The 26319-nt window shown below is 38.0% G+C and overlaps 2 protein-coding genes across 5 annotated transcripts in view; both read right to left on the bottom strand.

The window, feature by feature from the left end:
• The window catches only part of MAPK9 (mitogen-activated protein kinase 9), a 46694-nt gene extending 41261 nt beyond the window's left edge, over window positions 1-5433 (bottom strand). For 2 of the 4 annotated variants that reach the window (XM_060765374.2, XM_060765378.2), the window contains exon 1: window positions 5294-5433. The gene's annotated coding sequence lies outside the window, so the exon portion shown is untranslated. The remainder of the gene's footprint in view (window positions 1-5293) is intronic. The other 2 variants (XM_060765376.2, XM_060765373.2) reach the window with 2 other exon arrangements.
• Window positions 5434-10056: 4623 nt separating this feature from the next.
• GFPT2 (glutamine-fructose-6-phosphate transaminase 2) overlaps window positions 10057-26319 on the bottom strand; it is a 29325-nt gene continuing 13062 nt past the window's right edge. The window contains exons 6-19 of the mRNA XM_060765380.2: window positions 25890-26024; window positions 25011-25072; window positions 24683-24762; window positions 23103-23220; window positions 22577-22740; window positions 20876-20971; window positions 20674-20771; window positions 20245-20365; window positions 17163-17320; window positions 16129-16243; window positions 14852-14979; window positions 13654-13821; window positions 12331-12492; window positions 10057-11096 (exon numbers count right to left, since the gene is read on the bottom strand). Of these exons, the coding sequence (XP_060621363.2) occupies window positions 11052-11096; window positions 12331-12492; window positions 13654-13821; window positions 14852-14979; window positions 16129-16243; window positions 17163-17320; window positions 20245-20365; window positions 20674-20771; window positions 20876-20971; window positions 22577-22740; window positions 23103-23220; window positions 24683-24762; window positions 25011-25072; window positions 25890-26024 (1650 nt within the window). The 3' untranslated portion in view covers window positions 10057-11051. The remainder of the gene's footprint in view (window positions 11097-12330; window positions 12493-13653; window positions 13822-14851; window positions 14980-16128; window positions 16244-17162; window positions 17321-20244; window positions 20366-20673; window positions 20772-20875; window positions 20972-22576; window positions 22741-23102; window positions 23221-24682; window positions 24763-25010; window positions 25073-25889; window positions 26025-26319) is intronic.

Genomic DNA, 26319 nt, shown 5'->3' with positions numbered 1-26319 from the left:
CCAAAATTATATCAATGATTGTAAAATAATATTGTCTACTTTTAACCTCCTACATTTTCTCTTTAGATAAACTGGGCCTGACTACATTTCCAACTATATCATAGTCAACTGCTAACTCTAATTCTGTGTTAATGTTTGTACATTTGTAGATTTTAAATTGCATTGAAATGCTTTTAATATAAGTTGCTTTGAGTCTCCTTTGTGGAGAGAAAAAAGTGGGGTTTAAATAATAATATAAAATAGTAGTAGTAGTAGTAGTAGTAGTAATAATAATAATAATAATAATAATAATAATAATAATAAATATCCACAGACAGCTATTCCAAAAACAGATTGAAATAAAGAAAGAACTGGATCTCTGAACAAAGAGATAGGGTACAATATATAATTTGAGCCATTGATCTTTAGGCTTTCAAATGTCATCATGGGAATAATGAACATATACAGAAATCACTACTCAACAGTAGTTAACTCTTTACATTTCAGTAATAAAATACAGCGTATTCTGTATGTAGTAGGTTGACCCATGGGCAAGTTTGGGGAGAGGGGGGTGTCAAAATGATAAAAGCTGACATGACCTGTGGATAAGTCGAAAGTAAAATTTGGGAAACAAAACAAAGCTCCTCTGATACATCCCATGGAGAGGCAAAAGGGCCATCACCATCCCAGGGAGCTAGCTGCCTCTGGCTGTTGCCGTTTTCTTGCCCAGACATTCAAAAAGGCCTTTCATCACTTTACCACTCTAAAAGAAGTACCAACGGTACTTTACTCTTTCCAGCAGTCTTTTGCAAGGCCTAGGGGCAGGGAGGAAATTATTACACTGGCAGTTCTTTGTTGCTTTCCCACCACACCAGAAAAGAGTTTTCTCCTACAATATGCAATAGCCCCAAAAGAGCCACCAACAACAGTTGAGGGAGATGTTGCTTCCTTCAGCTGCTCCCAGCATAAACTAAACTCTCAGACTCTCTGAGCTTACTCCATTGAAAGAAGTCCCCACCCAGTCTGCTCCCTTAGCTGAAAGGCTAAGGCACTGCCTGCTACTCCTGTCCTTCTGAATGAGCTGTGGTCAAACTTCTGCCTCCCATGAGCCTGCTTGATTGTAGCTTGGCAGGAAGGAGGACAGGTCTAGGTTTGTCTCCCCAAACCCTATATTGCTTTCTTTATCAGAAACGGTCATAGTTCCCCTACTTGTGTATAGGTGCACGTGCCAGGTCCAAATCCATTCCTTAGCAACACTCGGCAATGCTGAGCACCGGAATCGCCATCGGGCTTGAGAAAGGCGGAATAGAAATATCATAAATAAATAATAACTAAACTGTGCATTCTCACGGCTTGCTTGTGGACCACCAGCCACTGCCTTGCACAGCACCTTGCTCCTTCTTTGGTCTGTTTTTTCTTCTGGCTTTCTTCATCAAATTATTGAGAAGGGCACTTCTTGCCTAAATATTCATTCACCTGGACCAGGAAGAAAAGCTTCCCATCCTACCTCTTCTCAATTTCATCTTAAGTTCTTGAAATAACCAAGGAGCAACTACTCTGCCATGACAGGAAAGGGCCAAAAAACCACCACAAGGAGAAATGCCACAGTTAATATGCTGACCCATGTATAGGCAGTTCCCAAGTTAGAAACAAGATAGGTTCTGTAGGTTCGTTCTAAAGTTGAATTTGTTCGTAAGTCGGAACAGGTCCAGCAAAAAGTGCACTCTTTGTAATTTGGCCAAAAAAGGTGCACATTATAGTTCCTGTGTGAGTAGATTATCTTTTTTAAAACACCAAAGATTCCAACCAATGGAAAGGAAAAAAACCATCAAAATAGATAACCCTTCCATTTCGTGTTTATCCTGACCCAGCTTCCTTGTGGTGTGCTTATGCTATGAAATGAATGAAGTTTGACACCACTTTAACTACACTGGTTCATTGCTATGGGATCCTGGGAGCTATAGTTTTACAAGATCTTTTGCCTTCTCTGCCAAAGAATACTGCTGCCTCACCAAACTACAAATCCCAACAATGCATAGCATTGAGCCAGGGCAATTAAAAATGGTGTCAGACATGATGGGGAGAAGAGGAGAGGTAGAGAATTACAGGGAGGATGAAGGAGATACCGATAGGAAGAAAAAGAAAAGAGAGTGGAGAGATCAATAGGAAGAAGAAGGAAAAGGGGTTTGGAGAGATCAATAGAAAGAAAGAGGGAAAGGGGTTTGGAGACAGGGAAAAAAGGAAAGGGGAGAGATCAAGAGGAAGAAAGAGGAAAAGGGGTTTGGAAAGATTGAAAGGAAAAACATGGAAAGGGGTTTTTGAGATAGGAAGATAGGAAGAAAGGGAGTTTGGAGAGATTCATAAGAAGTGGGGTTGGAGAGATACCGATAGAAAGAAAAAGGAAAGGGGTGGAAAGATACAGGCACACTTTGGCTCAGCGCTAAGATTTCATGGCGGGGGGGAGGGGGGAGGCCCGGTCGTAACTATGAGTTGTTTGTACATTGGATGTTTATAACTTGAGGATGGCCTGTATAAGTAAACTCGGTTTTTTAAATCATCTTTTGGGTAGCTACAGTAGGTTACTTTGATATTATTTGTATAGATGAAGAACAGGGTACTGTTTTTCCTCTGGGTTTTACTGAAGCTAAGAAGAAAACAGCAATTCTACCATACACCATTACATAAAAGAAGACTGGAGGTATGCGTACACAAGTTTTGTCCAGAATACATGGCAGTTACATACTATTCCTGAACTGTATTATTTCTCTCAAGCACCCAAGGGAAACAGGAATGAACCACCACAGAATCTTCCAGTAGTGATTGAATACTAAAATACAGCTGGTCAAAAGTGAATCATACATTGATTGGAGCACATCCAGGTATGAACCAGCAGTAAAGTGCCACTGCAAATGCACCAAATGGCATCTTATGTCACTGTTGTGAAAACTGAAGATTGTATAATGCTTGGTCATGTTCTATGATATATATATGTAAGAAAATCTTCAAATAAAAAAAATCACAAGATTAGCTAACATATATTATTTATTCATTGAAATGTAAAATATGCATCTGCACTAAAATTAAGTAATACTCCCTAAAACAAGAAGTACGCTTCCATGTCTACTAAACTGCAAGAGCAGAAATTACATGATCATTCCCTATAAAGTATATAAATTAGAAGTTACTGATACTATGACATTGCATGTACTGGTAAACATGTGCGCTCAAACCATAGCATATAGCTTATTAACTATGCTAGGTCATTGTCGCCTTCATGAGAAACACATGTGAAAGTAAATCTCACTGAGTGTATTTGTGTACAACAGAGTTGCATGGGAATAGATAACAACACAATTTGTTATAGAGGTGCAGCTCCAAAATGTCAGCTAGTTTTGGTTTTCTGTAGATTTATCCAACAGAAAACATATTGGATTTGGATTTGAGTCTCCATGATTGCAACATCTGTTGTAAACCCTACATTTACTGATTGCACAGTCAACTTATATAGTAATCTGACAAGTCAAATCTCCCAAAATCACTTTCCCGCTGTCTTAGGAATTAGTGATTTCTCCCAATAGTGAACATATGTTCAAGAAAGTTATTAATGTATTTTTCATATAAGGAAAGTAATCGATAAACAGTAATAAAATTGAAGAAAATAAAATAAACATCATGACTGAGACATACTATAGGAAGAGAACAATCTTTTGCTAGTAAAGAAACTAACTGCCCTAACCAATCAGTAGAAACAAATCAGTCCAACAACCAATCTTAAAAGGCAGTATATGAATTTGAGGACAGCAGGATATAACACAACCCAGACTTAACAATCTCACATACATAACTTTTTAAAAGAAGAAACAAACAGACACCTACATGCAAAGCAAAGTAATAATGATGATGATAACTATTTTATTCTTATATCCCACCACTATCTCCCCAAAGGGACTTGGGGCAGCTTACAGATGGCACAAACAAACATAAAAGTAAACACAACGTAAAATACAATACAATAAAACAATGGACATATAAAAACATCAATTCAGACTGCAATCCTCTAACCGTGGAGGTAAATTGATGGCAGCGTGGCCAGGCTATAAACACTGGAATAAAATAAGTGCCATCCACGAAGAGTCTAGAACTGCCTCCAACACCAACATCTCCAATAAAAATAGTGCAATATATTGTGGCTGGTTTGAGATGGCATTTTGTAGTTACACAAAATGGAACTTGTGCAATTGACCCTTAAAAGTAAACCTCATTAGTAAATTCATTTGAAACCCTACTTTCAAATGAACAGGTGCAGAATTGTGCTACTAATTCCCATCTCCTTAACTACCCCATGTCATAGACTAGGGTGGGAATCATAGTACCTTCCAGATGTTGTAGGGCCTCAGCTAGCATCACGCCTAGATTTGTGCTTCAACACCTGGAGGCCCACAAGACCCTATTTCCCAGTGGTTCTCAACCTGTGGGTCCACAGATGGTTTGGCCTACAATTCCTAGAAATCCCAACCAGCTTACCAGCTGTTTGGATTTCCGGGAGCCGAAGGCCAAAACATCTGGGGTCCCGCAGGTTGAGAACCATTGCTATTGCCAGAAGAGACAGCTGGATTCACTGATTAATGCATGATGTTCACCTCAAGCAGGGATGATGAAGAGGATGTGTGAGTGGACCAGGAGGGGAAATGGCTTTCCTGAAAGTCTTTCTCCTCGCCAAAAAAGGAGACCTTGCCCATCGCATCCTCCAAACCTTAAAACAAGGGTCCACAACCGTAAGCCAATGCTGAGATTCGCAATTCAACATCTGGATGCCCACTATGGCCAGCAGAGACAGTTCCCTGCACTGATGATTGCAAGATGCTCACCTCCAGAAAGCGCCATATGCCTAGCCCGTGAAAACGATGGGTGCAAGTGGCGGGGGAAGGGGGGGGGTGGCTCGGGAGAGGCTGCTGGCCCAAGGAGGAGGCCTGGCCCTTCACGAACAAGGGCCAAAAACCCTCTCCGGGGCCAAGCCGCATCCCAAGCCTCTTCTCCTGGCCAAAGAGCAGGCGAGGCGGAGGGGAGTGCGGCCCCCGAGAGGGGAATGGGCAAGGCGCGGGGGGGGGGTAAAGGTCGCCCCGATCTCCGAGGCCTCGTCGGGCGAGTCCCAGGCCAGGAATGGCTCTAGGCGGGGGCGCAGGCCGAGGCGGATGGTCGTAGCCGCCGCCGCCGCCCCCCTCAAGGTGGCTCGGCCCCCCTCCCCTCCTCCCCGCAGAAATCCCGCTCGCTCCTCGGCCGCACCGTCGGCGGCGCCTCCTTCGGCCTGCCTCACCTCCGCGACACCCGCTCTGGGAGGCGCACTCGGCGGCGGCGGCGGCGCTCGTTCCCTCCAGAGGCTCCCCAGACTCTCCAGCTGCAATGGCCTCCCTCAGTCTCTCACAGGCCGCACCAGGCCCCGATCTGCTGACGGACACCCGCGCGCCCAATCCGCGCTGAGGACCTCCCAGGCTCAACCAACCAGCCCTCGGAGGCGGGGCTTAAAGGCCACTATATATGGCGGGAGGCGCTCTGCGCGCCTTCCTGTGTCACCGAGGGAGGGGAAGGAAGCAGGGAGGGGACGAGGGAAGCTTTTGAGCTCATGTCATCTGCCTTTGAATTTGACACTCTCCCTCACTGTCGAGTCCGGAGTCCTATTATTATTATTATTATTGACACAAAAGCACAGTATGTCACAGCAAACGAGATCTATATGCTGGATTTCGTATGACAAAATCACAAGTTGAACACTTCTCAAGCGTCTAGGACTATTATTATTGTTATTATTATTATTATTATTATTATTATACAGACAAAAACACAGTATGTCACAGCAAATGAGAGCTATATGCTGGACTTCATATCACAAAATCACAAGTCGAACGCTTCCCAATTATTATTATTATTATTATTATTAGAAACACAAGATGAGTTCACAGCAGAGAAGATCACTCTGCTGGCTGTTGAATTGGATCACACGTCGGACACTTCCCAAGTGTCTAGGACTGTGTGATGTATCAGCAAATAATCTGTGCAGATCCCAATAGGGTGGCCCTCTGCAGCTGGCCGATGGTAATTTTGTCAGCGCCAATTGTGTTTAAGTGCAGGCCAAGGTCTTTAGGCACTGCACCCAGTGTGTCGATCATCACTGGGACCACCTTGACTGGCTTGTGCCAGAGTCTTTGCAGTTCAATCTTTAAATATTTGGCAGTGTGGACTTAGATAACTCAATTCAAAGCAGATGTTGTGGGTTATTTTGCCTTGATATTCTAAGTTATATGGTTGTGTGGAAGGGCAGGAAGGAAAACATAATCAATATTAGTTATCAAAATACTTGAAGGGAAAAACTGAGAGGAACATGTTTTCTTCTTTCTGTCTGTACTCATATGTACAAACCAAAAGGACTTTCCAAAGCCAGTGAGGCACCAATTAATAGATGTTTATTATGAGTTGGATCCTACTTCAGTATACCTGCAGCACATGATGTTTAAATGGATGCATCTTAGTTTTGGCTAATTTGAGTGCTCCTGGTCCACTTTTTCCATCTTGACCCAATCCTGGTCAGTGTCAGCATATAAATCAAATTGTAGTTCAAAAAGTGGTATGTCATGGGCAAGGAAAAACAGCTGACTCAAGCACTATGATTGTAAATAGAAAAAAGCACCCCCAACAATGAGATAAATCTGCCTTGACCTAGCAATGAGATACATATTTAAAGTGGCAGTTTGATCACTCTGTCCTCATTTCAATTAATTGTGTTAATTGTAACTGTGTGTTTTTTAAAGGAATTTTATTAAATTTTATATAGAATACAACGAAAGAGTGAGAACAATTAGGTATAGAAAAGTAAAGAAAAAAGAGAGAGGGAAAGGCCAATAAAGTAAGAAGTAAAAAAAGATATCCTAAATAAAACCCTACAAAATCCACATACAAAAAAAATAGAAAAATAAAAATAAAGAAAAAAAGTGACTTCCATTCCATCTTCTTGGATAAAATATTCTTGTTATTCAAAAATATATTTTTTTTATTAAAGATAATAAAATTGTCTCTCTTGTTTTTTTATATTCGCAAATTGTCCAGATAGTCATGAAGATTGTCCCAATTCGTTCTTTTTATTATCATGCCTGTATTTTTCTTCAACAAAAAAGTCAGTTCGTCCATGTCCTTTATTTCTCTGATTTTTTCCACCCAATCCTGTACGGGTGGTACTGTGCCTTGCTTCCACTCTCTAGCAAAAACAATTCTAGCAGTGGTCGTTGTATATGTAAAAAGTTTGTCCTCTTGTTCCGTCAAAGATTTCAGGGTAAGGTTTGAGCCAACCAGTTTTTGTGCTCATTTTATAGTTGAAGGCCATTCACAATTGCCATTCTCAATAGAGGGAGAACATGATGAAGGGCAAGCATGTAGATTTATAGGGTTTATGCTGATTTGAAGGCATAGGACTGGAGAAATGGCACATGGTGCCTTGTATGGCCAACTCATCTCTGTTTGCCACAATAGTGTCCTAATGGCTCACTGACAATTCTATAAGGAGTAAAAGTAATAGCTCTCTCCTATTAATTCCCAGCAAATGGTGCTTCCCTGAAGTTGATAGTTTCAAACAACATACCATTACTTGGGGCCATGCATAAGACATATCTATTTGTGTAATTCCCTTTCAAAGTTATGCAAGCTAGTGGTAATTACATCTTGTGGCAGGTAATTTTATCAATTAACTGTGATTTGTATGAAGATATTTGCCAGGAAGATTCAGAATTCTAGTGTAGGAAAGAAATATCTAATTTGCCCCTGTATATAGGTACTTATATTTCAATCGTGGCTTGCTATCTATCCATATACAATCATACACAGCAGATGCCACCCTAAACACAAGAATCCAAAGGTGGCATAGACAAACACAATTTAAGACAGACTATATTGTATGGTTATACTTTTTAGAATAGGCAATTTAAAATAAGTGAGAATCACCTGAAACTTTGCAAATGATAAAATTGAATTAAAATCAAGTTGACTTCAAAGGGTTTAATAAAAAAAATGTGCTTACTCAGTGCCAGAATGCTTTGTATCAATGTTGGATACCCAATGGATCTCTGAGGGAAGGATATTCCACAATTTGTGAATATCCGTCCTATCATACATGCCTGCCCTCTTTTAGTTTGGGATGCAAAGGCTGCCTTTTTTTTAAAGGATGTTTATGTACACAATTCTTTTGGGGCAATTAGTACTTCAGTTTTCAATAAGATAGACAGGTTAGAATCTTTGGATACAAGAGCACAGAGGCATCACAAAGCTCCTTTCTTGCCCAACTTCATCCTTTTATATCTTTTCTATAACTAGCTACCACCTTAGTATTTCTGGCTATTGGTTTTTGTTGTGTATTGTCTGAGCTTTAAGGCTGATGTTTTTATACCCATTTATTTGTGTTTTATCTGATTATGTTTTGTTTTGGTATGTTTTATTTTAATTGTATTTTGTTTTTAATGGATTGTTTTGCTTTTATGTTTTTGCCTTATGTACTGAGTCATGCCAGCCGCATGACCTTGGAGGTGTCTACGGACAATGCCGGCTCTTCGGCTTAGAAATAGAGATGAGCACCACACCCCAGAGTCGGACACGACTGGACTTAATGTCAGGGGAAAACCTTTACCTACTGTGGACGTTTTGTCCCATGTCTAAGCAGCCCTGAGTCCCTTTGGGGAGATGGAGGCAGGGTATAAAAATTATTACCACACACTAAATTGATAGTGTCATTGAGCTATACAGTTGTTTCTGTTTCCTTGAATTCTTTATCCATAGATTCAATCATCCACGGGCTTGTAAATATCCCTGCCCGCCCCCACCCAAAATCCAAAAAACAAACCTTGATTTTGCCATTTTGTTTAAGACATTAATTTACCATAACATTGTTTATAATGGTACTTGAGCATCCATGGATTTTAGTATCCAAAGAGTGTCCTGGAACCAAACCCCAGCTAATACAAAGGGCCAATTGTACTCATATTGAGATATACTCGTTGAACCACCTCAACATCTCTTTATAGGTGAAACCCCAGCTGCTCAGGCATTTTCACTGTCACTGGTGATTTCAGACTTTTAAAATGTTAAGCTTTTCTTCTCTGTAGAGCCCTATCCTAAACTACAATTTTGAATACCGCTAAAGCAAGATCCAGGGCCCACTTTTCCATGCCTAAGACCTCTGTGTACTCCTTTCCCCACAAATTTGGTCCCACAAGCTTGGCTGTGAGACCAAGCTTTCAGGATGATGCAATAAAGCAGCAATAGGAAACCTTACCAGGCCAATTAGATTGGACGCAGATGATCAAGACAGTTTTAAACAGTGTATTTTAATATTTAGACAAATGTTTTTAATGTTTATGTATGCATATAATGAATTCTTATCCTGGCATTGAATGTTTGCCGTATATATGCTGTGCTCCGCCCTGAGTCCTCTTCCTGGTTAGAAGGGTGGAATATAAATGTTTTAAATAATAAATAAGTAATAAACACCAAACAAACTGGTCTAAGCATCAAATTTTCTAACACCTTTGACTTTTCAAAAGGCACAGGGGAGGCTAACCTTGTTTAAAAGGGAAAACCACAGTTCCAGGTATAGCAGTTTCAGAAGGGGGATTTTTTCCCTTTGCTTATTTATTTACAGTATTTATATACTGCTTTTCTCACCCCTGGGGGGACTCAAAGCGGGTTACACAGAAATAATGGCAAAATTCAATGTCTTACATACATAAACCAAATCACAAATCAACACCATATAATTAATCATAAAATTAATAGGACAATTTACTATAAGATAAGGAAAAAAAGACATTTAAAATGTGAAATATAAGAATTAAAACACCTAATAAAAACATTAAAATCACATGATCCAAACGCGTAGACCAGGCTATTCCAATGTCGATGCGTGTACAGACATGATCCAGGGGTCATAGAAAACAACTTGGAAGGTTGCTGGCTACTATTGTGAGATACTAAGAAAGCAAGACGGAGTGCTGTGGACTGGCATGTGTACAGTGTCTAAGAAGGAATCCATGAAACACACACTGTAATCAATATTTTCTTTAATTGCATAGCATTTGAGCTGTTCAAAAAGAACCAACAGATCTGAGCTCACATAATATTCTATAACCTTACAAGTATTTAGGCCTTACAAGATTAAATAATACTGTTCAATAAGATGAAGAGAGTTTGGCTCAAGTAAAATGGCATTTGGACAAAAAAGAACCACAAACAAGAGAAACTTTAAGAGTTCATAACTACTGAAAGGTACATAGATGCAATATGAATGGAAGGATCTGTGGAAAGATGCAAGAGTATTTTCTCAGGTACATAACACTAGGGGGGGAAGGCAGAAAATAATCAAAAACTTTGTACTTAAAGTTGCACTTAAAAGTAAAAAAAGCAAACAATAAAAGTACATAATTAGCAGGACTTTAATGAGCCCAGAATGAAAACTTGAGCATTACCACTACTACAAGCAACCGATAAAGTAAAAATAACTTAAATGCTATACATTTGTGCATATATAAATACTTTGTATTTAAAAGTAAGGCAGCAGTCCTACGCACATGTACCTGGGAGTATATCCTACATCTACATGTATAGAATCAGCCTGCATGTATAGTGTTGATTTATTCACAGTAATACAGGGAAAAGCTATGTACATACATATTGCACAGTTATAGAAAATACCATTCATTAACCATATGTAAACAATGATTTTCTTCTATTCTTTGGCAATGTTTTTATTTCAAAGACGCTATAAGCAAGAGCACTTAGGTGCAAGGCATGTAACAAACATGTAAAGGCACAATAAGCAGATTTTTTCATTAAAAATACCCTTCCAAATACTTTCCAGTTAGCAGTATCTCCATTCTATTGGTTCCACATTTCCATCATCAAAATCCCACTGAAATATAATTATGCTTTGTAGTGGTGTGCTTTGTAAAGTCAGTGTCATCAAAACACTTTGTTAAAAGATCTTGTGATAGAAAAGTAATTTAAGATTCTTTGTAACACATATTTTAATGGCACTACACTTATTCCACAGTCACAGATTTGGCCAAATTTCTTGGAAAATCCACCTGGAATAACAAAAAAAAAAAAAAGATTTTCAGTATGCCAACCTCTTGTAGGGACATTTAAGACATTCATGCTCATCACTAAATCAAATAGTATAAGAATGTAATACTGGCTAGATTTCAGCAAAAACAGAGAATGTTTATGGCTATGTGCCCAAAACTTGACATCCACCTCTTAGGGTCACTTTACCTCACCACCCTTTTCCCTTGACTGTTGCTTCCTTTTTTGACTCCCTCATATGTATCAGGAGCTTGGCTTTTTCTGCATTTCCCTTCAACTCTTTTCAGCCAGTTTACAGAACATCTATGAAAGCAGACTCAAACTGGATAGAGATAATACATCTGCCACACAATGAATTTTTTTTTTTTGTAATCTAGAGACCACAACTGAAAAGTCTTTCTCTCCCTGTTTGCCAATTTCTTAGCTCTAGAGAAGACTTGAGGAAATGTGATTTCATGTTGTGTCAACTTAGGGCCTGAACTATGAAAATTAGTAGAACACATGAACGTTGAATTACATAGTGCTGACCTTCCCCACAAAGTTAAAAGATAGGAATTCAACCTCAGATAAATTCTGAAGAGCCACATTCCAGAGGTGGGTGAGGTCAAAGGCAAAAAGCTGGGACCAAAAGTAATATTATGTTGTGTATTTAAAATCTTTGTGCCAATAACTGAGATTTAGAGGAAGCATTTCAGCTTTCTTTTTTTTAAAAAATGTGAAAACCCTGTATTTGAGAAATCTCTATTATTGTTCTGTTGGAAAGGAGATATGGTTACCTGAGGAACCCAATAGGGGACAGTTAGAAGAGTCCATAAGGCCTTTTGGGGAGAGAGGGCAGGTTATAAATAAAGTATTATTACAATATTATTATTATGAGGACCAAGGTTGACTCCAGGGCCTGAGGCCCCTAAGCCCTGCCGTAATGGCTCCTCACATCCATCCATGTTATTGCCCTGTGTTGGTAGTTGACAAGTTCATATTTTGAATAATGATACTGTTATGTGCCAACCAAAATGCCAAGAAGTCTGTGACTTGAACAAGAAATCTGTACATTTGTTTAGACATTCTGCTGAGTGTACGCTGCACATTAAAGATAAATAAAATCAGATTTGAAAGGGCAAAACTATTTCTTTCTCTAAATGCCATGCAATCATTCCTGTTTCTAGCCAGGGGAAGTATCCAAGTGTGTTTGTATAAGTGCTTTAATTGGAGTCTCTAAATATAGAAATAACTTACATCATATCCTCTGAGAACAGCCAGGTGGAATGAAAGCAGCTGTAGAGGAATAACACTCAAAACCCCTTGCAGACAGTCCACAGTCTGTGGAAGCTCAATAGTTTTGTAAGCAAACTTGGAGCTCTCAGTATCTTCTCTGGAACATAAGATAACAGGGCGACCCTGTACAAAAATGAAGTTGAATGACATTGATTAGAATTTCTACATGATTTGCTTCAGGCAATTTTCCAACATATAGCAAGAACTATGGGCCCTTCTACACAACCACATAATCCAGAATACCAGAGCAGAAAATCCCACAATATCTGCTTTTGGATGGTAACCTTCATCCACACCGACATATATTCCAGTTCAAAGCAGAACATGTGGGAGTTTATTCAGCTGTGTGGAAGGGGCCTTTGACTTCACTTGATCTTGACACTATATTGCTATTGATGCAGCCTAAATCACATTGGCTTTTTAAGCTGTTGTATCACACTGTTGACACATGTTCAGCTGGAGGTCTACTAAGACACCAAGATCCCTTTCACGTGTATTGTTTTCAAGCAGGTGTTCCACATTCTATATATCTGCATTCCATTTTATTGCCAAAGTGTAGTATTGTACATTCCTCCTTGTTGAAATTCATTTTGTTAGTCTTGGCCCAGCTCTCTAATCTGTTGAGGTCATTTTGAATTCTGATCCTGTTCTCTGGGGTATTAGCTATCCCTCCTTTGAAAGAAAATATATGAATACCAGATGTCTGGTAAAGATAACAAGAGCTTTTTATACCCACATCTATAAACCTTCAAAAGCCCTGACACTTCTGTATGTTGCAAACAGGATTCTGGACTTCATTGGCCCCTGGTATCAAGATTCTGAAAACAGATTACCATTCAACAAAACAAAATTATTTTGTTCTGTTTGTTTAGACATTTTTTAATGAAGAAGATTAAATATTTGTGTAGCATGCTAAGGAACAAAATTAATGAAGTCTCAATCATTTCCTATTTCCTAACACTGCATCCCTTGATGTTGGTCTACAACTCCTATCACACCAGAGAGCAAGGAAATAGGTGAGGATAATGGGAGTCTTATTTCAATATTACCTGAGGGTTCAAGATTAAGAAAGACTAAATTGTCAGCAATAGCACTATTTGTTTAATAAAGGAGAGGAGCAAGAATACAAATTCCTTATTCTCCAAACTGTGCCACTTCCTAGATGGAACTTTTTAGTCCTCTAGATTATATAGCTCTAGACTGAGGCAAAGCAGAAACCGCCATTATGATTCTGTAGACTTAACACTATCTTCAAGTATATAAAATGGTTCTTGGGCAGCTCACCTGGCGAGCAGTGACTTGCTGTAGAGCGTTCTGGCACTTTGTGAAGCAGGGATCTTTCATAATAATCATGATCACTGGCATCTGTTTATCTATCAGAGCCAATGGTCCATGTTTCAGCTCCCCAGCCAGGATGCCTTCAGAATGCATATAGGTAATTTCCTTGATTTTCTGCCAAGTAAATAAAACAAGACCCGAGTTAAAATGGTAGATAAAATGCATAAAATACTTAAGTGCAGTAACACAGGACTAAATTAAGTATTAGTTACAACTATTGTAGGCCCACTAAAATGAATGTGACTTGTGTGTCACAACTAACAAGAGTGTTATCCATTTCATTGGGTCTACTCTAAAACTTTATTTAGCTTGAAGAAATATATTGAAATCCAAAAGCTATTTCCAGTGTGCCCAAAGACCAATGGGTGATTTTTAATAAGTTACATAGCTCTTTGGATCCTGGCAAAAGTGCTTGTACAGTTCCCATGTGTGAATACATAACAGGAACATTAGAGACAAATCCATCAAACACTGTTTCTGCATCTTCTCTATACATGTCTGGGATGTTCTGGAGTTTCTTGCACAAGATATAATGCATGGAAGCAGTGCAGATTCAATCACTGGCTGTACTGCAAAGTGAACAGTATTGGCTGATGACTCTCATGTAAATGGTCAATGGTCATCTGTTCGCAGTTTTAGTATAAACTGTGAAGGAGCCATCCCTAGCACTGAATTCTTCTGAACTGTGGATAACTGCTTAAATTTTGAACTACAACTCAGAATAGGGGACCATTATAGCCAGAACACTATAGAGCAGTGGCACACAACCTTCTGGACTTCCGCTCCCAATATTCCTGACCACTGAACAAACTGGCTAGGGCTTCTGGGAGTTGGACTTCCAAACACCTGGAGGGTCCAAGGCTGTGCACCACTGGTCTATGGCCTGAGAAAAGCTACCAAGAAGGACCTATTTCATGTCCCCACCAGGTGGGCATATGAAACCACCAGCCATCTCTGAAAGTGAAAAATGCACCAGTATTCCTTTCTTCAGTAAAAGCCTCTTTTGAAACATAAAAAGCCAAATTGTATTACATGTCATTTTAGATAATTAGTTTGACATCCCCCAAACTAATGTAAATGAATATGTTTTAATAACAACTATAAAATACAACTGTCTTCCTTTCAAGTTAAGATAAATTCATACCAATGCACCTTCCAAGCAAGTAGCATAATTGTAGCCACGACCCATAACCAAGAGTGATCGCTGTTTATACAGTTCAAGTGCTAGATCATGTATCTTTTCATCCAAGGACAGTACTTCTTTGATCAGCTCTGCCAGATATTAAAATTGGAATTATTTTCATTATTATATTAGTCAGTACAGATATCTATTTCAGAAACAAGAATACATCAGATGTAGCTGGGACTGCATTTGAACTTTCTTGAACTATATCTTTATTAACAAAAATGCACTTGGTGATATCTTTATTAAGCCATCCAAAGAACCCAGTATGATTTCACCAATTTTGCCTGATAAAGTGAGTTTCAAATTCTAGCTCCCTATCCATCGCTCCCAAATACACTTTATTCTTTTATGAGACTAAGCAGAAGACTGACCAAATAGCACACACAGATAGTCTTCCGCTTGGCCTCATAAAGGAATAAACAAAGTGTATTTGGGATTTTATTTAGTAATCAATATAACTATTCCCAACTTTGTTATTAACTAGTAAAACATCAGCACTCGAGAAACTCCGATTGCAACTGGCATCCCCAAAATGTTTAGTTGTTATTTCAAAGTGGATTCATAGGCATTTCTTTTTGCAGCTCTTAATATTAACAGACAGATTTTAAAGCTCCCCGAGATAATATGCTTTTTTAAAAAGAGCAGTATAGGGGTTGATTTGAATGTTAACAAGAAATGGCCTGGGGCTTAATTGGTTTGGTCATCAAAACATTCCCCGGATTATTATTTTTATTTGAAGGCTCTGAATTTCTACAGAGTAGTATGTTCTTGTAAAATATGAATACTTCAAAATAAAAAAGTTATTTAAAACCGATAACATAATTAAACTACAAATTTCATATTACAGATATTCTCTATACAAAATTGTTTGGAATTTTGTTGGCAGGAGGAGCAAACTCCCGGGTTTAATGTACCCAGGCACAATTTTGTCGGTTTGACTAGTGAGATAGCAAGCATAAGCATTCAGGGCATGATTCTATTTTTCAAGTTTGAATATTTCTTCTCAGATTTTCCACTTATTTTCAAATAACTGCATTAAATTAATAAAATGCCAACAACCTACATGTGATAATGCCTTTCAAGATTATTAAATCAGTGATGAGCTGAGTTGAACACTTAGGGCATGTTTATATGTAAAATTTTCAATACGACCTACAAATTTGGATTTTAACTCTCTCATATCATATCCTGATACATTCCATATTAATTTGAAAGGCAGTAAAATGTATGCATACCAGGTAGTGACTTTAGACCATTTATGATCTCCTGTCTCCTATTTTGCAAGGAAATTCTGTCTTCAGACATCATCAAACCAAACATTACAAGAGAGATGAATTGACTGTTGTAAGCCTGAAAATTCAACAGGAAGAAAAGGGAATTTATTTGAAAATTTACTACCTTGGTGCCAAAATTGAAAGTAAAACTGCAGCATATTTCAGGGCCATTTTTTTTCCTCTTGGGACTCCTTGAGAGTCGTGCAGATTTCAAAATAACCAAAACAAAACCATACTAGACTTAGCTTGAAGTCCACTTCTGGTTCTGTAATTTTATGAAGTGAGAAGGGCTGATGCTCTGTAACAGAGCAAAGTTCTGCATTTAGATTTCAGATTTGGTTCATAGCATCTCCAGATATGTATGGGAAAGACTCTCGTCTGTCTCCCTAGGGAGCTACTGCCAATTAAATGTAAACAATGCCAAACTCGAAACACTAATACCACATTTTATAATATAATGGTTGCATTTTATGCTTTTTTGCAGAAAAGGGTGTGCGACCATTATGCAAAGAAAAAATGTGCTTTTGGTTTTTGTTTCAAATTGGAGCTGAATGGGGCTTCTCCCTTCACAGAGTTTGTAATTCTTTTTAGGAACTGTCTTACCTCCTAGGTGGAAAGAGGGAGAAGGGAGAGTCCTAGCCTGAGCTGTCTCTAATGTAACAATTAAGTGAGAAAACATAACAAATTTTGGCAGCCCAAAAGTGGAGAGAAATACAGTAGTTTAACATGTGTGAGGCTGCTTTTTACAGCAGCAGTGGAAATCTTAGGGCCATCCGGACATTGCAGAACCACAATTCCTAGCATTCTTTATTGTTGACTATGGAACTACAGTTGCTGAGACTTGTAGTTCAAGCACTTGATACCAAATCATTCTTACAGAACCAAACAACATAGTTCCTAGTACAGTAAAACACATATTATGTGGAAACTCTATGAAGACATGCCAAGTTAAACAAAGAGGAGACAAAATACCAGTGAAAATGGATGGCAGTTACCTTTGTGCTTGCCACTCCAATCTCAGGCCCTGCATTGATATGGACCCCACAGTCTGTGTCCCTGGAGATTGAGCTTCCAACAGTGTTTGTAATTCCAACCGTCAAAGCTCGGCGTTCTTTACAGTATCGTAAAGCCATCAGTGTATCAGCAGTTTCCCCTTCAATACAAACCAATAGTGGCATTTATGTGTAATTCAAAACTACAAAACAATCTTTAAGTGTTATTTCTACTATATTCAATGCAGTTAAACCTAGTTTAGAAAATGTCACACTCAAAATAATCTATTCAAAGAAAGACTACATCAAGTTGGAAAACCCCACTTGCCTGGAGTTTACATGCTATTTCTCCTTCTTTCATGATATTCTCAAGGTATGTAGTTTAAAAAACAATAGCTTGACAATTGTGAGGCAAGCCCGACTAAATACAGCTCTGACTTATTTAGTAAGTACTTCTCCCAATAACTACACTAGTAGGGAAGGAAAACCTCTCTTCCCCTTCTATACTGTTAAATACCTAGAGCAAAGAAGTCCTGTTGTTTTGCAAAGACAAGCACATTTACTACATCATGCTTATGTAAACGAAAGTCTACTTCATCAGTCACTTGGGTATATAATAGGAACATCACGGGAGAGGATACAAACCCTATATAATCAAATGTCAATACAATGTGGGGGGACCTGAAAATTCAATAAAGCCCGAATTTAGGCAAAATATGGCAACATTTGATATTAGTAATCTCAACTGTAATCTTTAGTACTACCATGTTAAATCTTAAAGTGGAACAGGAAACTGATGTCCCAATATGTGTTCAAAAAACAGAATCTAATAGACTGGTGAGGTCTATTTCAGTCATTTCACACTGAAATTTTCCTTTGAAATTCCTCTATAGGCAAATGGCAACTCCGTACATATTTTTAATTAAATTTTAGAATCACATTTTGTCTCTGATTGTCATGTAATTGGGACAAGTAAAGCAAGATCTACAAGACTATTTTGAAGATAGAACCCATCTAAAGACATTATTTTTTGTTTAATATACAGCATATACATAACATGAAGGTAATTTCATATAATATTTTAAACATTTTTGCACAGGAAACAAAGTTCGAATACAGCAAACCATTCAAAAACAGAGGAGTCAATATCTTAACCAGCAACATGGTTGATTTCAGTGTATTTTCAAATTTTGGGTTTCTGGATAAGAAATGCTCAATCTGTAGTGAAAATACTCTCACAAAAAGCACAAAGTCAGCCAATATCTAATTGTTTAATTGAGAACAAACAACTCTAGCTTTTGTCAGATTATCTTCTTAAATATAGATTGAAAATATTCACACCTATTCTGTGTTTTCACTTTGAATTCTGATTATCTTTTCCCAACAGGAAATCTCCTGTTAGGAAAAGCTCATTTATTTGGTCAAAGAGATCCAGTCTGGATCACTGATCAAATAACGTTAAGGAGATTCTTAAAATGTAAGCTTCAAGTCAACAGAATGCAGTAAGTGGGAGTGACTGCAGTATTTACTTAAGATGATATCTTCCATTTCCTGGAGATCCTCGTTGCCTAAGCCACATTCATTGTCCATTGTTTCTTAGAGCAAAGAGAACAAGGACACAGCAAAAAAAAAAATGCAGAGGAGTAAAAAGAGACCAGACCTCAAGCTGGTGCCAGATGGAGAAATCACTGAACTGAGAAGATCTTAATGCACTTTGATAGCATCTCTTCTTAAAAAGCAGCAATGCTTATGTTCACCTACTCTAGAAAACTGTGTTCTCAGTTCTCAGACATTTATTCTCCATTTGCCACCTGTACATAGATGGTTTTTTGTATTTGCCTTATCATTGATAAAAAGAATCTGGAGACCAATTGCTCTGGTGCCAAATGCTTTTTCATTTCGTAAGGACATTGCTTAGTCCGACCGTGCAACCACTGTTTTCTAATGCTTTACTGAACTCATTCTGCTTATAATTTTGCTTTGCAACATAAAACTCATATATATCAGTGTCATCCTTTAGCTTTTAAGTCAGGAACCTAATTCCAATTTACTAGCTGTAGGTAATGAGTTATAAGTCAAAATACTACATTACATTGTTATTTTATATCTTGCTGGCTATTCCTTTGCAATTGTTGATTTGCTCTGGGAAATTCATGCTGTCACTCACAATCTGGCACCTAAATGACATGAATGTGTTATGTGCCATTTTATAGAACATCACTTCTAGATTACTAACTAGTTGTAAAATATGGGTGTAATACACACTGGAAAAATGCCCAATGGAAACAAAAAATTGCTGAATGCCCACTTCTCATTCTGAAAAATGGGGTGGGGGATGTTAAACATTGCAGGAAGATACTTTGTGGTTCATTTAAAAGGTAAATAACTGTTCTTAGAAGCATCTAGAGGAAGCAATTCACCTTTTACCAGGAAAATGGAAATTTAGTGAAACTGGCAGTCAAAAAAATATCCATGGTATAGCTATATGCAGCTTCATGGCCAAATGGTGCTCACCTGGCTTAAAATGAGCACCTTAGACTCGAGTTACAAACTAAAGTGATAATAATCCATGTTGTTCATAGTTGTGCCTTATCCCTTCATAAAATGTTGTAGCTGTTAACTGCCATGGTGGACTTTGACAGCAACTCTATGAATGGCAGACATCCAAGATACATCAATTGCTCTGCTCAGGTCTGGCAGATTCCTTGATTAAGTCTATCCATCAAAAGCTTACTGGCCTTTAGCAAACAAGAATAGTTTTTCTTTACATAGCTGAGGTTACCAAGATGCCTTCAAAAGTTTCATACAAAGTTCACTGTAGTCATAGTGAAAGATGGCAACAACATTTCTTCCTACAGTGGGAGCAGTTGTCCTACAAACCTAAACTATAAAAAAAATACCTGTCTACAGATTGGAATCTACCATGTTGGTGGAAAGCAAGTGGTTATGTTACTGCAGATGCTCAAGCCAAATTGTGTATGGTGGCAAATAGTAATCAAAATTTCTTCAGAGCTCTTTATTAGTGCATTAGAGTTCCAAAACACAAAACAAATAGTGTTTGTTATTATGGAAATTATAAACTCACCAGACTGGCTGATGAAAAAGCACACATCATCTCTAAATACAGGAGTATTCCGATCCAGAAAATCACTGGCAAGCTCCACCATCACAGGTAGTTCAGTCAGTTCTTCCAACACTTGACGGGTCTATAAAAAACATGACAGTTAGCCTTCATCTTCAATGTAGATGTGATGGATGGATCAGCAAAGTCAAGCAAAATCTATTTTAGAAAAACACCGCATCAGTTTAATAGCTATTCTGAATGACAACTTTAGTTTAAGGGAGCTTTCTACAACAGAGTCATCCTAGAAAATTGCACAGCATGCGATGAATGCATTTATGTGCAGAGATAATACAAAATGTGAACAAACTATTAAACACCACAAGGCTCACATACTAATACTGCCAAGAGTTCTCTAAACAACTTTCACATTTAAGAGTAAATTGAACTTACAGCCACAGCCGCATGATAACTGGTTCCACAGCCAATAATTATCAGTCGCCTGCATCTTCTGATTTCTTTCAAGTGATCCTTTAAGCCGCCTAAAAGGACTATAGTTTCCACAAAACAGAAGGAAACAATTTAGTTCAGTTCAGTTGCAATTCTTAAAGAATAGCAGTAAAATTGAAAGGGATGTGAAGTTTCTCCAACATACCTGTATTGGTCTCAAAGTTCACCCTTCCTCTCATAGTATTGAAAACAGATTCTGGTTGTTCAAAGATCTCCTTCTGCATGAAAGCACTGAAGTTCCCTGTTTTTACAAAATATGATCAGTCAGTTTCATAATGATTTTGTAATTATTGCTCTTTAATAATTATTACTCTTTAACAGCAACTCTATGAATGGCAGACTTCCAAGATACCTCAATTGCTCTACTCAGGTCTTGCAGATTTAAAGCCACTGTTTCCTTGATTGAGCCTTGATTGAAGGTGGTATTTATAGCAGAATAACCAGGCACAGAAATACTAACTCAGTAGGACATTAAACTGCTAAACCAAGTGGCAGGAGTAAGGCCAATTTGTTCCACTCAACATATGTAACCATCTACAGTAAATAGGCCTAGTTATGTAAGTGAATAATGATAGATTTGTGATTTTAAAAGCCATGGTACAAACCCTTGCTCAGTATTGGGAGCCTGCTGCGTGAACCTGGGCAAGTCATACTCTCTCAACATTTAAGGGAGGCAACAGCAGCTTCCTCCCCTCTGAACATTTATTTTATTTATTATTTTATTTACTTCATTTGTTGACCGCCGTTCTCAGCCCTAGGGCGACTCACGGCGGTGTACAACATATAAAAACACAGTTTACAATAGAGCAATAGCATACAAAATATCAGCAACTATCAATAATACAACAATCAAATAATTGTTGCCAAGAATCCCCGTTACACTTCCCATAACTTTGAAACAACTTAAAGGCACATAACCGCAAGAAATCTATTTAAAACCTTCCTTCTTTACACAGACATTTCTCCATCTACTGAATTTTTCCCAGAAATACGTATTTATATAAATAATCCCTGTTTTCAAAAAGTATTGTCTTTCTATCATTGCAAGTAATCTTGAAAGACTGAAATGGCAAACACAAAGAGTATAAAGGTTTTAAATAAAATCACTCATCTTTTAAAATGAGTTACTGATAGTTAAGATGAGAGCACACTATACAATGTACAAGCAAAGCCTCAGATCTGATATTCTATACTACTGGCTATAGCTCAGGTTTCAATAGAAATGTTTCTAGGTTCCCAGTTCCCATGAAAAAGGCTTTAAAACTATTTATGACAGATCTCTTCTCCTTGCAGGACCAGTCACCGAGGTCCTATCACCCAACTTTGACCTATTACACTTAAGATCTCTCCCTGATTGCGGTACTTGGACCATAGTCAGGGAGGGATACTACAGAGGTATTGGTTCAGTTTGTTAAGACATGGCCAATTCCTCATTATTAATTCTTAAATGGAAATAGAGAAAGAGACAGAAGTGTCAAAAATAAAACTGTGAAGATGTTGTTTTTTAAGTTAAACATGGAACATTTCAATCCCCTCATACAATGTAACATGTTAGTTAAATTACAACTTTTTCCTGACCTCTTTCTATATTCAACTCTCATCAAACCAAAGTTCGTATTCTGATCTTATCCATTCATAGCCTTGATAATTTCTCTTTTCCTACCTGGAGCTTGAATTTATCCATTCTTATCTGCTTCTGTTACCTATCGCTAATTATCCTTACCTGAAACTATTGTTCTAATATCCTCTTCCCCATAACACTTCTGCCCACAGCATTGTTGGCTCTACATCTTCAAGCTCCCCTCTTTGTGCCCTTTGATTGCCGAGATTGCTCAGGTGGCCTTACCTTTCATGATTTGCTGAAGCTCCATTTGCAAGGTCTGTATAGCTCGAGAAGGGTCATCACTGGCTGAGCGTTCTAACCGGTGAATAGAAAGCTTCCCTTCAGCCACCGCTGCAATGTCATCATCCTCTAGAAAAATGACTCTGTTGGTATGCTCAATTATGGCACTATACAACAACAACAACAAAGAAAATAGAGAAGCAAAAACAGATGAATTAGCAGGTTGTAAAATCTCCCATCATAGCAAAGGGCCTAGAAATAGCAAACACATATATCCACTGCAAACAGTCTGGATGCAATCATCTTTCCTTCCTCAACCCCTCTTCACAGATAGCATAGTGCTAAATACACTCTAGTTGCATCCTAGCTATGCATTTAGTGAAAATGCCCAGGATAGTCCACACAGGCAGATCATTTTTGTCTAGACTTCCAGGAGGTTATTAACAACAGCTGACACTACCAATGGATTACATCTTTATAAATTAGAAAAGCAAAATTAAACCAGTACTGCCATTGTCATTTAAGTTACCTTGCATCTGAAGCAAAGAAAAATTCAACTGCCTTATCTCCAACAGCATGAAGACAGGTAGAACTGTCCAGCCTTTTCATCCGTGTTTTGCATATATTCTTTACATTTTCAATATTACCTATCAATTAGGAAAAAGGGGAGAAAGTATTAAGGTAAATGGTTACGTTACTGTGGGATCGCTACAGGGTGTGTGTTAAGAGTCACAGGCTGAGTAATTAAGGTCAATCAGTTTGGGCTATTCCCAAAGGGGTATAACTGGGAGTGTTTGGTCTGTGAGTTGGGTTTGCTGAATCCTTGCTACTTGGCGTAAGTTCCTGACTTGCAGCCCATTTGATGCTGACAAGTTTGTTTTCTCTGGTTGTCTCCACGTCTAAGGAAGGAAAATTGGAAGAGACATATTTTCTACTGGAAAAATTGCATGAGTCAAATGCATGGACTATTTGCAAGTGTAATACTCAGAAGAACTGTGGGTGTATTACTGGTTTGTGTTGAAGTCGCTATTTTCTTGAACTCTGCTTATACAAGAATAAATATGAGTTTTGCATTCTCATATTTTGAGTTGTTCATCTTTGAATAAACAAAGGGACTAATCTTCTGGACCTGAACGCACTCAACAAACTGTGCCATATCCATAATCGTTTGTATCAAGTTAAAATACAGAATGCAACTAGTTTGAAACAGGTTATGAAAAACTAAGAACTAGGCCCACAACCTCATGAAGAAAATGGGTCAAGTCTCCTATATCTAGAAATCCAAAATACTCCAAAAAACTAATCTTTTTGTTGCTAGTGACGCATTTCTTCCTTCAGGAAAAACAGCTTTTCCTCAAGGAGCCCTGTACAAAGCAAATATCCCAGACTCTTCTGCTCTAACCTTCTGTCTGTCCAATGGTGGGGCGGATGACCTAAAAACAGCCACAAGGGTAAGCAATGGAGTTGCCCCATCAGCCACTGCAAAGGGAATTTTCTCCTTCCTTCCTGGCCACTTTGCTAAAAGGCCAAAAATGTCCTGTCAATAGGGGATGCATTTAGGATGCCTGTTTTCAAGAACCCTGTTTAAGTGGAATCCTCGCCCTCATCCTCCTTGAGGAAAAATTCAGTTGTCACTGACTGGAATTGGAACTAGACCCCTTTCCCCTCATTCACCATGTATATCTAAATATAGACATTCTGAAAGAAATCTAAAAACTTTTGGTCCCAAACATTTTGTACAAGAGAGTCGTGACATTTATTCAACTTACTAATTTCAACGGGAAAAATGTAAGCACAGGATCAATATATCAATCCATCTCATGTATTCATCACAATTTCAGATGGAATCCACTTTCCAATGTACAACAACATTCTGAATCCCAGTGCCCTGAACTTATTAAACACAGCTAGAAGACCTTATTTTTAAAAATGGATATACTTACTCTTGCCAATTCTAAAACTAAGGACTTATTTGAGCATTCAGATCCTGCTCAGATACAGAAGGAGATAAATTCCATAGGATTTCTAGTGACACATTTTTGTTATAACCAAAATTTCAAATGAACCATTCTACCTTGCAATCCATTCCCAATAATTGTAACAACTTACATGTTCTATATAAGATTGGAATTTCTTCAGTGGAAAGTTTAGATTCACTGCGAACTCCAATAAGCAAAGGACTCCCTCTCCTGTCAAGCAATGGGAAAATAGAGAAGGTGGTTATGTATGTTTCATGAAGAGTAAAGTGAGTCTACAACCATTTTCAAGGCAAAGATCCATCCAGGACCCTTCTTAGGAACTCTTCTGAATTGATGGAAAACCAGACAGTGAGTTGCTATGAAAACCATGTCTTGATTAGCAAACATTCCTGACTCTCCATATATCTGCAGCTAGCATGATGCTGTATACATATTATGCAGAGGTCCACTTTACTTACCTGGTTGTAACAGCTTCCCCAGGATAATGGATACTTTTGAAAACCAATGCAAAAGCTCCTTCCTGAGAAGGAAGAAAAATATACATAAATTGGTAAAATAATGGGATAATAGTAAAAAATATTTGTAAGGGTAAGAGAATAAAATGTCTTGGTCAGAAGCTGTCTCAGGGAAAATGTATTAGCAACAAAGGAGTAGAATAAAAATAAAAACTTGCATTCTGTCAATTAAATAAATACAGCACTGTGCACATAGGTGTGGGTTTTAATTCTCACTAAATTCTGCCAAACTGTTTAAATCAGAATTTAATTAATTGGATAATAATGTATATATGAAAAAGCAACAGGCAAGACATAAATGCAAAAGGGCCCTTCCTATCCTTTCCCCTAGCCACTGATATTCAATGATCTGTCTACTGCCAATGTCAGTATTATATAGTCATCAAAACTACAATCCACTGATAACCTCTATGAATATGTGTTTGTTAGGAATGAAAGCCAAGTATAATTAGGTATTGAAAATCATTTTTCATTGTTCCATACCAAACAAAATTCATAAGAGAATTTTAAAAAGTTATGTGAAAGAAAAAGTCCAGAAAGAAAATAATAATAAATACTGCTAGAAATGTTACTATTTAATGTAGAATCATAGAGTTGGAAGAAACAACAGGGGCAATCCCATCCAAACCTCTGTCATGTATCTAATCTCACTTTAACTTGCAGCCACAAGGCATTTTTTAAAAAAGTTAGAAATTATGTTTTCTTAAGAATGAAAGTAAAGTATAACTAAGAATTGAAAATCATTTCTTTTTAGTGTTCCGGAACATACAAAATCCATAAGAAATTTTCAACTGTATTAAAGTAATAGGATTTCTCACTCACCAGCTGATGAATGACTCTTTCAACTAATGTAGAAAAGCTGATATCTTCAGTCTCTCTATTATCGTACACATATTTGATTAGCTTTGCTATGGTCTCAGTATCGGTTTCAGATTCAAACTCATACCCTTTGGTCTCCTGGAATGTTGTAACAGAAACATTAGGTCAAGACTTCTTATTTAAGGTTTTTGAAATTTGTATACAACATGATCAAGTACAACAAAAGGAGAACCATTTTCCACATGGGTTCTAAATTTCTAACTTTAAAAAGTTTGAGATGCTTAGATACCAGGGTGGAGTCAAGGGCAGAGTAGACAGGGTCAAACATAATTCTTACAAATGGGAATATTCTGTTAGCAAGGATACAATGCGCAACTTAGTCCTAGGCATTTCTACTCAGGACAGATCTAAGGGCAACTTCTTAATTGAATCA

Source organism: Anolis sagrei, chromosome 2 (genome assembly GCF_037176765.1).
Source record: "Anolis sagrei isolate rAnoSag1 chromosome 2, rAnoSag1.mat, whole genome shotgun sequence".
NCBI classification, from domain to species: Eukaryota; Metazoa; Chordata; class Lepidosauria; order Squamata; family Dactyloidae; genus Anolis; species Anolis sagrei.
Note: the sequence above shows the minus strand (reverse complement) of the source record. Positions and strands in the feature narration are given on the sequence as shown.